Source organism: Acipenser ruthenus, chromosome 18 (genome assembly GCF_902713425.1).
Source record: "Acipenser ruthenus chromosome 18, fAciRut3.2 maternal haplotype, whole genome shotgun sequence".
Lineage (NCBI taxonomy): Eukaryota > Metazoa > Chordata > Actinopteri > Acipenseriformes > Acipenseridae > Acipenser > Acipenser ruthenus.
In genome coordinates, this window is record NC_081206.1 from 6480351 (window position 1) to 6493723 (window position 13373).

General features: G+C 38.9%; 1 protein-coding gene across 1 annotated transcript in view; it reads left to right on the forward strand.

The window, feature by feature from the left end:
• Window positions 1-13373, forward strand: part of LOC117429650 (XK-related protein 7-like) — a 52487-nt gene that overhangs the window by 31983 nt on the left and 7131 nt on the right. Inside the window, exon 2 of the mRNA XM_034049419.3 lies at window positions 9315-9514. Coding sequence (XP_033905310.2) covers window positions 9315-9514 — 200 coding nt within the window. The remainder of the gene's footprint in view (window positions 1-9314; window positions 9515-13373) is intronic.

Here is a 13373-nt window from a genome sequence, read left to right on the forward strand (position 1 = left end):
ATATAACTACTCAAAACATTCATTCGGATGCTCATATTTGCACCTAAGTTGTTCATTAATGTGGAGGGGGGGTTCCATGAGTGCAGTCAGAATGGAAAATAGGGGATGCTTTTCAGTGAAACTGGGTGAGGAAAATGCTAATCCAGACAGGCATGTGTTTTATGAGTTTTATGTGTTTTTGGCAGGTAAATCAAATTGTCACTGGAGGTTTTCTCTAAATTTTCAGAGATCATTTGAGTATAAAGAGTCTCAGAAAGAGGTCCTGTACATGGATTTGCCAGCCTGCCCTCGATCAGTCAAGGTGGGGGTTGAGGTGGAATAAACGGTGCTTCCTTAATTAACCTCAGCTTTACACACGGGCATGATCCCACAATGAAGAAGCAGGGAATGGATGGAAATAGGAATGCTGAGAGTTAAATTAGCAAGCACTGTTTGTCTTTAATGCAAATGAGTGGTTGAATAAATAGAATTTCAAGTGACAGGCATGCATTAAACATCTGTGTTTTTAAAAGCAATAGTTATTCTAGAATATTGTATGGGATGAGGGTTGAATATAAATTGGAATTCCCTCTTTCAACAGAAAGAAGCCTAAGAAATTCTTTAGAATAATACTAATCTTCTGCTCCAGAAGATGTTAGTGCCCTCCTGTGGCTGGGGAACATGTCTTAAAAACATGTTCAACATGTTTATCTAAACCACCGACTAGACTATGAGATAAATATATTATTAATTGAGGGTGATATATAACCAAATGCTCATGTGTAAAGTGCTTTAGATGCATTAAATAGCATGATATACATGATTTATCGATCTAGTTATATCAACCTGATATAAGTGAGATAATTGTCCATTGCTGTTGGTAAAGTATGGTTGACGTTTTAGACAGTTTTATCATGAGCACTATCCAGTTCAGACAAGAAGAGGCTGTGTCACCTGCAGCTATAAACTGAAAAGATATCTTTAGTTAAGAATGAGCCAAAATACATATTATTTGTCAACTTTTCATTTTGCTCCACAAGAATTAGGCTGTCACCCCCTCCTCCCTCCTGTGAAAAAAATAGGAATATTAAGGCCAGCTCAGAAGGGAGATGGGTTATTATAGTGATACTGCAAGCCTGGTTTGCAGACACTGGTAACACTGACATGCTGGATACAGATACAGCAGGGCTGGCATGTGTGACTGACCACTGTGCCAACTGCCATGCTAATGCTTGGGCTTTTGAAAAGACTTCTCTACTGGCTTCCAGATGGATCTGCTACACTTTACTCTACTTTAAAGGGAAGAAAGCTTGTTACCCATTGCAGGCAGAAAAAGGATAAACGGTCGAAATATATAGACAGTATGGATTTATTTTTAAATGTAAAATTGAAAGAGGCACACAGCTCTGTATGGCTCACTGCTCCATTTCAATCGACATGAAGCACACTCCTGATCTCTTCTGCCATTGCTGTCATGCACTTGACCACAGTAGATTGATACCTGTTGTGAGGAGCTGTTTGCAGTTTGCATTTACATTCACTTCCCTCGTTGCCATGGTAAAGTGAGCACATTCTGAGAGATGATAGACTTCAGGAGCAGGACCTCGCTTGGCTGGCGCAGCTACAGAAAGATAACGCAACATTGTGTTTTATAAGAAGTTGGCAGAGAGTGAAAGCGGAACCTGAAAAACAGCCTTTAAAAAAATTGCTTTAAAGAACTTTGAAAACAAAAGTTAAATACATATTCTGTACAATTTTGATTTGGATGTTTAGGATTGGATTGACATTTAGTATTTAGTGCAGCTTAAAAAAAAAGAGTCATAATACTGACCCTCTATATACTGGCTCTACTCTTCGACAGTAGGTACAGTATAGGAAAAATAAAACTGCCTCCCAATACTGTCCCAATACGTGTAGGTAGGAGAGAATTGTGTATAAATGTGACTCTGCGTACAAAGGAAACAGAGAAAGGTTGTGTCTCCACCTGATGCTTTGGATGAATGGAGTGCGGAATGCAAATCCCAGGTGAAAGTTTAGCTTCTCTGTGGATCCTCTGTGGCAGGGAATAGCAATGGGGAAGCACAGCAGCTGTAAGGAGGCCTCAAGGGAAAAAATCTAGGAATTCCTGTGAATGGTTTGAATGTATAATTACATGTAAATGACAGTGTCTTTGTATGCATCTTATGACCATATTCACAAAACTTTAAGGACCATTTTCAGGAATGTTTTGTTAAGGGTTGTTTTTTTAAGGTTTTGGGGTTTTTTTTGTTTTTTTTTTAGTTTGAGCCCATTTTGAATAATTAAATCAAGTTTGCAGGTCACGAAAGCTTTTTCAACTGTTTTTTACAAGAGACACCAAGAAACATCCCTTTAAAATCTCTGTCCTTATACTAGGCCTTAAAGTGTAGCGAATATAGTCCATAGTACCTCAAAAGGCTTTTTTGTGAACGCATATTTTTGTGCAACGTGCACATATGAATTGGCTCTGATGAGATTATATATACTTGGTAGTTCAAGTATAACCAGGCCTCAGAGTTCCTTCAATCCTTAAAAACTGGCAAGCTTTGAACAAGTTAAGTGCTTCTCAATCTGCTCCCACTGCTCCCCCCTGCAAGTCTGCGCGTGAGGGTGCTGGATTGTCAGCTTTGTTGTCCCCAGGCATCCTGAGATAATGAGATGAATGGGGCCTCCTGGCAATCTATTAATCAGTGATTGCCTAATGCTTGCACTTTATCAAGGTAGACTGTTGTGATTATCTCATCATCACCCCCTCCTATGAGCTCTTGATTGTCACTTCCAGCATCTTTATTTTAAATCTGGGAGCTCAAAAAAGAATGCATTGGATTTCTGTGCATACCTAAACATAACTATTGACCCCTTTTAACCTGTACCCTGAGGTCTTCAACGACTGGTGGACTCTCCAGGGTCTAATTAAGCCACAAGGGCTTCAATACTTATTGGACACCATGAGGTGAGTAGATATTATAATGGGAAAAGAAAAAACATAGATAAACTAATCCTGAATAAATTCGCTTTCTAGAACATGTGTGTACTCATTTTAATCAGGGACTAGGCAGATTGGTTGCAGATTGCATGCACAGGAAAATAAAAACGTGTAGTTGTGATGCTGACACTTGTAGCAGTGCTACACAATAATAGCTCATGGAATATGGATGGAATCTTGAGTGGCATGAGAATCCGTTACAGTCGCAGTCAATGGGATGTTAGTAATTGCCCATCTGTAGGGTCGTAAAGGTTGATATTGTCTATACTAATAAAGGATGTCTATTAAAGCTGTCTGAATGTCTTCTCTTTTAGGACTGTGTAAATATACCGTCAGTCACTACATTTCCAAGATCGATGGGAAACTATAAATGGTAGATGCTCACAGCAGCACCCAGACAATTGAGGAATTGATCTATGATCCCATTTGCAGTCACTTGGCAGTATTCTAGAACTTAATCAACCTAATTGTTTGTTTGTTGAAGATAATGTACTATAGGTTGGGTGTCAATCGTATCCGTCTCATAAGTAAAGTCAGAATTGCAGCATCATTAACAAACTCCTGCATGTCTAATATATTTAAAGATCACAAGTCAAACCTGAACATGAAGAGTCCTGGATTTCACCGGGATGAAGAATGTAGCGTTCCTGTAAATCTTGACTTTAAATGTTTTACCTTATCTAAAGCTCATCGTGGTTAACTTGTATTACAAGGATACCAACAATTACAGATAATTCAGTTGTTAACTTGATTAATGTAAAGCGTGACCAATATTTGGAATAAGAGCGATCCCTCAATTATTCTTGCAGTATAATGGCAGTGCATCCAGTTACTTAGTTCATAGAGGCACTGCCAGTATATTAATAGAGCAGGAAAGCTAAGCAGATTCAATTCATGCCATCATCGATTTCTTTCCAGCCTGTCTAACTTACATATCCACTGACTGGAATCAAGGGCTGGTCAATGAAAACCTAGCAGTGTGTGAAATTATTTTCAATCGATTAATTATCAAACAAGTAAAAAACATTGGGTTATTTCTATAGACGGTATAAAATCGGATGAATAAACCTATTATAGAAGTAGTATGTGAACAAAGTTTAGCCAAAGTTTTTATTCTGAGGATTCCCAGTCTAAGCGTGGCTGAAACTATAAAAAGACATTCCCCAGAGCAAGCCCGACTGGACTTAAAGGATCAATTTACATGATAATGCATTTGCTTTAAAATATATATATTGCTTTCTGAGACGGAGGGCCGTCGGAGGCACGCACTGCTCAGAGAGGTTAAACCTTTCTACTGAGCCGGTCGCTTCATTCGCCTCTGATCTGTGCACTAGGCTTTGCACTCAACATTAGCCTGAAGTTATTGTGCTAAAGGTAAAGCTCTAGATTTGAATAGGGTTCACATACCTTTATTTTTATTTGGTGTCATTTAGTTTGGTTTGTATTCCAGAACTGGAAATGGTATGTTAATATACTATAGTCTGCAGGTATGAGTCAAACAATAAGAACACATCTGTTATACTATAAAAGAGTTCAGTAAACCAGTAAGAAATGTGCACTTCTTACAGCATCCATTGCATTACCATAAAGAAACATGGCCATACATGCTGTTTAGAACATTTACACAATTATAATCTTCATAGCTAGTTAAGATCAGAATAATGGGTACTTTTTTACGGCCAGCCAGCTGAGATAAACACCAGTTCCAAGCAACAAAGATTAAAATGTATAATTAAAATTCATTGCATCGGATTTGAAAGATGACAAGGACCTGTATTTAAATACAAAAGCATAGAGTGCTATGCAGGGAACTGGGGAGGCCACTGTGCACAGATTTCCCTTTGATCAACCGCGAGGAGAACAGAGAGCCAGCTATTTATAAACCGCGTTGTGTTCATTTCATTTCTAATGCGCTCATTCGGGAGTGCCGGGTATGTTCAATTAAAAAGAGAAATACGTAATGGGACCCAGGCCTTGTCCTTGTATCCAATGGTCCCTTAAAGAGTCATTCTGATGGCTTTTCTGGGGGACGGGATGGGGGGGGGCGACCAATAATGTCGTGCAAAAGCTATGTGGGTATAAACAGCGATGTGTTATTAAACATATATTACAATGTGATATTTGTGCTGTTTGATCTTTTATGGGGAGGGGATATACTGAATCACAATCAAGCAGTTGACTAGTAGAGTAAGGGCCAGTAGCTTTGTGTTGGTGTGATGTGGTGTGACAGTGCATAGTGGGGAGGATTCCCTTGCAGACTTTTAACTGCCCTGGTCCTGAGGCCATTAGCTGTAATATCCCTGACCACAGGAAGAGTTGCAATGAGAGTGACAGCCCTGCTGTCAGGCAGAAGATGGCAAAAACATAAACATCAAAGTGAAAATGTTCCATTTGTCAAGTGCTTTGACATTTTGCTGTATTTCTTTGGACTTAATGTTACCGGGTAGTTTGTCGTGGCTTTCATTTTTCAGTAAAAAAGCTTCCAGAGATAGATAGACACTTTCATGAATATGTGATAAATGGATTGGTTTGATTATTAGATTAACTGTTCTATACACTCTATAGCTTTCAAAGCCCCAAAGGTCAATTGGAACAATACAAGTCTGATACAGGAAAGACGCCCTATACTGAATAGTGACACAAAGCAATGGAAATGCAACTAAGTATCAGTGATATAAAGTGCTATATCAAAGAGAGCCACTGTGCAATTCAATTGCAGGGGTTAATATGTCATGTGTATAACATGCACTAACAACTCCTGCATCTGGGGAAAATGATTGAATTTCATTATTGGAGCAGCAGAACTCATGATCACTCAGAAAGATTGCATTCAAAAATAAAAATTGCATTTTACTACAGAGCATGCAAATAATTATGTTATAACAGCAGGTGGTGTGACTTTGCAGAGTTCTTTTAACATTACATCAAGTGGATTGATTGATTTCATGTTTGCGCACTGCAAGTGTCAGCAAATCTGTTTCTTTACAGTACACAATGTACAAATAATGGTACAAATGTGCATCGTGACAAATCGTGCATTGCCTTTTTTTGTGACAAAGAGACAGCTGATCTATATATCAGTCTCTGATGTGACTCCTTCGGACTGTGTGACTTAAAAAGCTTTGATTGTGAAGGCAGCAGACACAGCCCTTTACAGCCCGCACCTAGGGGGATGGTAAGTGCTAATTACTGCTAAGAATAAATGACAGGGATGTGAATGGCACAGCTATTACTCTGACATAGGCTGTCAGTGCCACACACCCTCATAGGCAGAGATAATCAAAGGACAGAAAGCATATAGCAATCACATGCCGCACATCAGCCAGTGATGATTTATACTCCCTTCAGACACAAGAACGGAGTCACCCAGCAAAATATTAACAGCAGATTATTAATTATGGGCCTGTGCCTTGATTACACATTTTTCTGTCTGGCATAATTTCCGTAGGTTAGCATGGAGAGAGCCGTATTGGGTCATATGAGTAAGAAACGATGGTACTTGTGTGTTTTCTTATTATAATTTTGGTTTAATTGATAGTCTAGCACAGGGACACAACAATAACCAAAAGTTATCTTTATGTATGGTAAACCTGTTCTATTGATGGTTTTGGTGCAATATTAAATATTTTGTTTGATATAGGATGTGGATATTTTATGAGGAAATATTTAGGCACCTCATGTGTCAATGAGATGCAACAGAGCTGAACCATGTGACATGTGATAGACGGTGTGGTAGATAAGGCCTAGAGACAGTGCTGTTAGTTAGCTAGTTAGTAAGCCATAAATTAGGAAGACACACAAGAGTTTGAAAGGGCATGTTAGCATGGGGGCGACTAGTTGTAACGTCTGATTTTCAATCAAGGATCACTATGCCTCTCATGTTGTAGGCACTGCAAATGTACCACAACCAATGATCAGTCTGTGGGAAGACAAATACCTACACAACACTGAATCCTGGTAGCGAGCTCGCTGGCTGTGGCACACCAGAACATTGCTGATGCAGTTAAACAGTTTCTAAGCACTGAGGATGGATGCACTTTCTTTACCAAGATAAAATAGCAAAGTGGACATTCTTTGACCATAGTAATTGTAAAAGTACAAGTTTGATCAAATTCATATATATGTATTTGTTTTGCATGGGTCAGGTCAAGGGTTAGAATAATAAACATTAGTAGGTGGTGATCAAAGTGGTGACAACACCTCATGCACATGCAAAGACTGGATTGTCATGTTGAGTGTGAGCCCAGCCAATGAAGAAACACGAACCAACAGATACAGTTCAAAGCTATCTGGTGTTATATTGGTAGGGAGGCCACATGGGATTGGATATTTCTGTATGCAATTTGATTTGGATGATAAACAACACATTTTGTTGAAATACAAATATATAGTAGATTCAATATTCATAGATAGCACAGTGCATACCAAAACATCATTACTGGCATAGCAGGCCCTTTGTGTCTCTGGGAGGTACTGGGAGGTCTTTGTCATGAATAGGTATTCACAGACACTGGACTGAGACCACCAGAACCCATTAGAGTTGTGAATTTGACATTGATTTATTGAAATATGTTTGTGTTCAGTAGCTGGTACAGTATTCATTGTGATATGTTTTTGATACTTCTATTTCATCATAAATAAGTTATAAACCTTTGAATAACAATTCAGAGGCTGCTGTAAATGTTTTATACACTTATCATCGAATAATAATGTTGACGTTTTGTTTCCTCTGCTGCTATTAGCATTAATCGCATGACTGCATGATTCAGGTCAATTCTGACTAACAGGGTATAGATTAGAAAGAGGCTGCTATACTATAAGGAAATCCCTGTAAAAAGCAATAACTTGACATGTATCTAGAACAGCCTATGGAATATACCCAGTGGAACTAGGTCAAGCCACTGCAGGATACAGAGGAAGGACTAGTTACCCTTATTCCAGGTTTGAAGCTAGGTCTGAGATGAAAGGGGGGCGCTACCCCCAGCTGGGGAACTAAAGAGAATACAAAACGAAATCCTGAGAGGGGCAACCTTTTTATTTTTATTATTATTATTATTATTATTATTATTATTATTATTATTATTATTATTATTAATGAGATCAGAAAATAAAAAAACACCTTAAAACTTTGTTACAAGAGCACATTTAAAATGACAGCCGGGCAGAAAGAGAAAAAAAAAATCTACAAAGAAAATAAAAATGACAAATCCCCAGTAGAAGTTTAAACACACAGTAATTATTTAGAAGCATTCAACCAGGAAAGATCCTGATTATCTCTGTTTTATTTTCTAGAAAACAATGCGTAGGAATGCTGTGGTGCGTGGGGGGCATTCATTTTAAAGACCTGGCAGTATACTTGACAGCATTTTGGTGGTTTTCCCTGTGCTTAGCAAAACAACTGCTGCTTTTCAGATATTTAAGCTTCAGCATGTTAAATATTACAAGCTCCAGGCTGTGAGGCTGAATCATTGTTTTCCCAGAGCAGCATGTAAAGAACAGACAGGTGTTCTTACTGCTGTGCTGCAATGTTGCAGAATAGTGTCATCCCTCCACCTGGCTCGCTGTTCTGTGTTGACATTGGCAAGGCTACGATCCATGCAGCATTGCTTTCATTAGCGTTGGCTGAAAAACAGTTCCCTGTACAGTTTTGCCATTATTAATTGGCATAAATAATTATGTATTTTTTCCTACTGGCCAGCCCTGGTTCGTTTTATCTTAGACTCAGGCTGAGACCTGTATTGAATGCCTGTTAAAAGTGACAATTGTTTCATGCACTAGTATTTCTTGTGCAAATGGGTTTCATTCCTTTACGAATGAGCTTAGCACTTCAGGGTGACAGACTATCCCAAATCAATAGACTTGTTCATCTGCATGTCTAGTAAAAATAATCACTTGTCAGTAAAAATGATTGACCGGATCTGTTTCAGCTTTGTTGCCCATGCACAAAGCAGCGATTGGGCAGATCATATTGCAGCACCAACCACATGCAAATTGTGTAAACCAGTTGTGTCTAAGACCACACAGTAGTAATTTAGCTCCTTTAAATAAAAATACATTAGTGCAATTATGTGTAAAACTGTCACCTGCACTTTATTGTATCCCATTACATTATGTTCATTATTCTGATTAGAAACACATAATGCATCTATAAAATGTTTAAATCTTCCAGCCCCTTGAACCCTATTCCCTATCAAATGCACTAAATGCACTTGTATCATCATTTTATAATATGTGTTAATGGCGCAGTAACACTGCTGATGTGTTCTTTGAACTACGATACTGAACATGCATGTAACAGATGGTTCACGGCCCATGTAAACCTCCTCTGCAGGTATCTGCGCTCCCTCTACCTGGGAGTCCAGAGCCGCTGGCGCAGCGAGCACGAGCGGTGTCACTTCCACTGGCGGATGATGTTCGAGAGCGCGGACATCAACATGCTGCGTCTGCTGGAGACCTTCCTCAAGAGCGCCCCCCAGCTGGTCCTGCAGCTCAGCATCATGATCCAGAGGAACCAGGTGGAGCCGCTGCAGGGTAAGGAGGGGGAATCCGTTTCTTGTAACCAAGATGGTGCCGATAAATTAATTCTAAGAGTGTTATGTTAATAATTCGAAAACATTGATATTTGTGCATATGAGATCATCAAGGATGCTAACTTTGCTGCTTCCCAAAATTATAACCTGTTATATCAATGAACGCATGTGTGCATGGCCAGTTTTTAAGCATCTAATTTATAGCTACTAAACAACTGAAGTGACGTTACATAGGAGATTGAAGAGAGTAAACAGCCATTTTCCAGGCAACACAGCAGTAAGATGTATATAATTACAAGCCTAAGATGCCTTCCTAATCTTAGATTCCTATTACAAAAATTGGTGAGGAAATAGTAAGTTAGGTTAGCCACTGAGCGTCATTTATAATTTGTGAATACTAACTAGGGTGTTCTAATCTGTCTTTGGCTGTTAGGCATTAATAGGGATTAAGATTTAATTACTGTGTTCAAATTGACAGTGGGAAACAAATAAACACTGATCGAACAATACATTACCTAGCAAAAGAAGGTTATGGTATTATTGTTAATGCATTCAAGGCACTATCCTTTCAACAAACAAACTTTAAACTCCATTTGCATTCACCAGGAGAACACCATTGCTACACGATGTGTGAACCTATTGGGACCCTCATATATGTATTACATATTTTACAACTATCATTATTTAATCATGAGCCAACGTAGGGCTGATAACAGGAGCCGAAAAATGAAGAGAGATCTCTAAGAAACGTCTTGCACTTTTAAAGAGCGCGATTGAAAATGTGACAGCATGAATCATCAGAAGTGAAAAGACATTAGCAGAAGGTGACAGGGTAAAGGAATACTTATTAACCGGATCCCCAAAATAGGAGTCAAATCATAGCATTGGGGGGAATCCAACTGGTGCCTTATTATTTTCACAGAGAAAAAGCTGGAAGCCTAAACATCCCATTGGATCAGACTGGAGACTTGTATTGACAAAGTAAATTAATCATGGGGCTTGATTTAAACATGTCTGTAAGGGAATTCTTATTTTATTTTATAATGGCCCAGATCAGCCCAACACATTCAAACAGTATGCTGAAAACCTTGGTATTATGGATCGTCTTTATTACATTCATCTTTGATTTTTGTCTGAATGTTGCAATTGTAATTCCATGTATTGTAATTTTTCCACCAGTGACCAAATATGGTTAGTGCAAGGAGTAGGGGAGGGGAGTTAATGTACGAAACCGAGCCCTGTGTGGTAAAAGAAGGTAATGCACTGAAGGCAAATATTCAGCCTCTGTAACTGTCTGTTGTATATTTGATTTAAAACCCTTCAAAGCCATGCATAAACTTCAATAAAGAACAAAAGTAAATTTCATCTGCTAAATGTATTTATGAAACATGCCAGCCGTAGTCCCCTCGGAATTTAAAATGATCTCTTAAATTGAAACCAGACTGTCGTTCTTTATTAAGAAAGACAGGGCCGCTTGAAGACATGCTGGCCATTTGTATGTATCGGGAGATGCAATGGTTCAGAATCATGGTGCACCCAACAATAATAATCCAGCCTTATTGACGTAAAACATTTAATCTTAAAGCATCAGGTTTTATTCCCTTTTTGCCATTTTTCATGTCTTTGACATGAGAACAAAACCGACAGCGCCACAAGCAAAGTTATGAAGAAACACCAGACATACCGGAGAAACCGTAAAAAATAAACTAATCTAAGTCATTTTATTGATTTCATTTGCTATTTGGGCTTTTGTAGTTGTTGTAGCTTACTGGAAAAATGCATGGAGCAAAAGCTTAGAAAATGCTGCTGTTCCTAATCACATCATTATATATCTTTACTTCTGTCATGCTCCCTCTTTATTGAAAACAGTGAATTAGTAAAGGACCCTTATACAGTAAAATATTGGGCTTGTACAATTTACTGCCTACATGGGTTTAACAGTGAATTAACCAAATCTGTGAATGATTGGATTGTATATAGAGAGAGCAATGTAGCTTGAATACTTAGGGTTACCATCTTCCAGTCATCTCATGGATTCTTTCTTTACGCTGCACCTCCCATTTACTGTACTTAAGAAAGTAATAAACCCAAATCTATTTGCCACGGCTTTTTCCTTGCCCTGTTTCCTTTCATTTATTTGTTTGAATTGGATAACTCTGTGTGTATATTTATGGCGACCCTTTGACACAGCAGACACATCTGTTCATTTTCAGAGAGTAGAGAAACACACACACACACTTCATTTAAAAACCCTACTTTTGAAGATGAAATGGAGGTAGTTGTACAGTCTTGAAACAGCTCAGATTGTGTAACAAGATGGAGGCTGACCGCGAACTGGCAACCCGGCACGCCTCAAGCGAGTGGCTGAACCACAATGCAAAAGAGGCAGGCTCATCTGCTTTCGTAGTTTTAGAGCGTTTAACCTCATCTCAACTCCACGACAGGGGATAGAATCTGTAACAGCAATGCATCACACAATACTGACTGTTACATCCTTCCCCTCTTAACCTCAGTGATTGGCTGCAACTCATGTATTCCATCCGGTTCATGGCACCAATGTAACAGGGCGAAGGCTGAGCGTGAACCGGCGACCCCACACACCTCAAGCAAACATCTTAACCCACAATGCACAAGGCACAATGCTCGTCCGCATTCGTCATTTTAGATCTTTTAACCTCACACTGCAGTGGCCGTTACAATTGCTCAATTATTTATTTGCTTGTGTGAGACCTGCTTCTTATAATGTTAGATTCGATTAAGATTATCAGGCATTCTGTTAAAATGGCTTGAACACCCTTCTTCAGTAGTTGTAGCCAAGGAGTTTGACGTGTTGACTAATTCTTTCAGCCGAGCAGGGCTGCAGCTAATTAAGATGTGCCTTGATCTGGCTTTCATCCAAATGGAAGGAGAAAGGAACTGTATAAAATATTTATGACAGCTTTGAAATCAGTAAAACACAGAGCAGTCTGACCAGAATGAGTCCATTTTGGCACACAGAAGTTTAGTGTGTGTGTGTTTTTACAGTGAATTTGATATGTTGTTTTATTTTTCTTCTAATGATAACTCTAAACCACTGTGTTCCACCGTGCATCCCCAGGTTACAATTCACTGGGTGCAGCAGGCACCTGCAAGTTTCCCCCAGCAGCGTCTGAAAACATTTTTTTTTTATATAATATTGGTACAATGTATTCACCTGGAAGTTTTAATGCATTCAACTGAGCAGATTAGGCAGATCTGGATGCTCCCAAAATCCCTTCTTGCCCTTTTTAAAACCCCTGTATTCTACCTGAAAATCAACATGCATTGCATCTGTGCAGTTTGTTCTTGAAAAGCATCCTTAAATGAAGCCCATGTAGTATGTCTAATAATAATCATGCTCACACAAATGCCAAGTTAGGCAATTCATTTACATTGTCACTTTCTGTGTCTGTGTGCTTTCAACACCTTTCTCACGATTTTCAAGTGACTAATGGGATTTCAGTCCTTTTAATGATTGTAATAGACAGCCAAAGTATAGCTAATTATCATACTAAACCCTAGCTAAAACCAAGCCAATGACACTAATAGTGATCTAGCTGCTAATGATGCCACAGCTTACCTTGTGAACTTTTTAGAATTAATTTGCCGCGCGTGTGAATATTGTTGGCGAAGGATACAGATGTTAAGCATGAAAGAGTCTTGAATATTTCAGTGTTATTGAGCCTGCTGGTCACTGTAACACCACATGGGGCTGCCATTAACACAGTATGGAGCTTGACCTGAGCACAGCCCACAATCTGCTAAAGGTCTGATCGTAATGGAGTTTCACCTGGGAATAATGTGCTTTAAAGCAGAACAGCTGACAAAAGGGCCATAAGTTC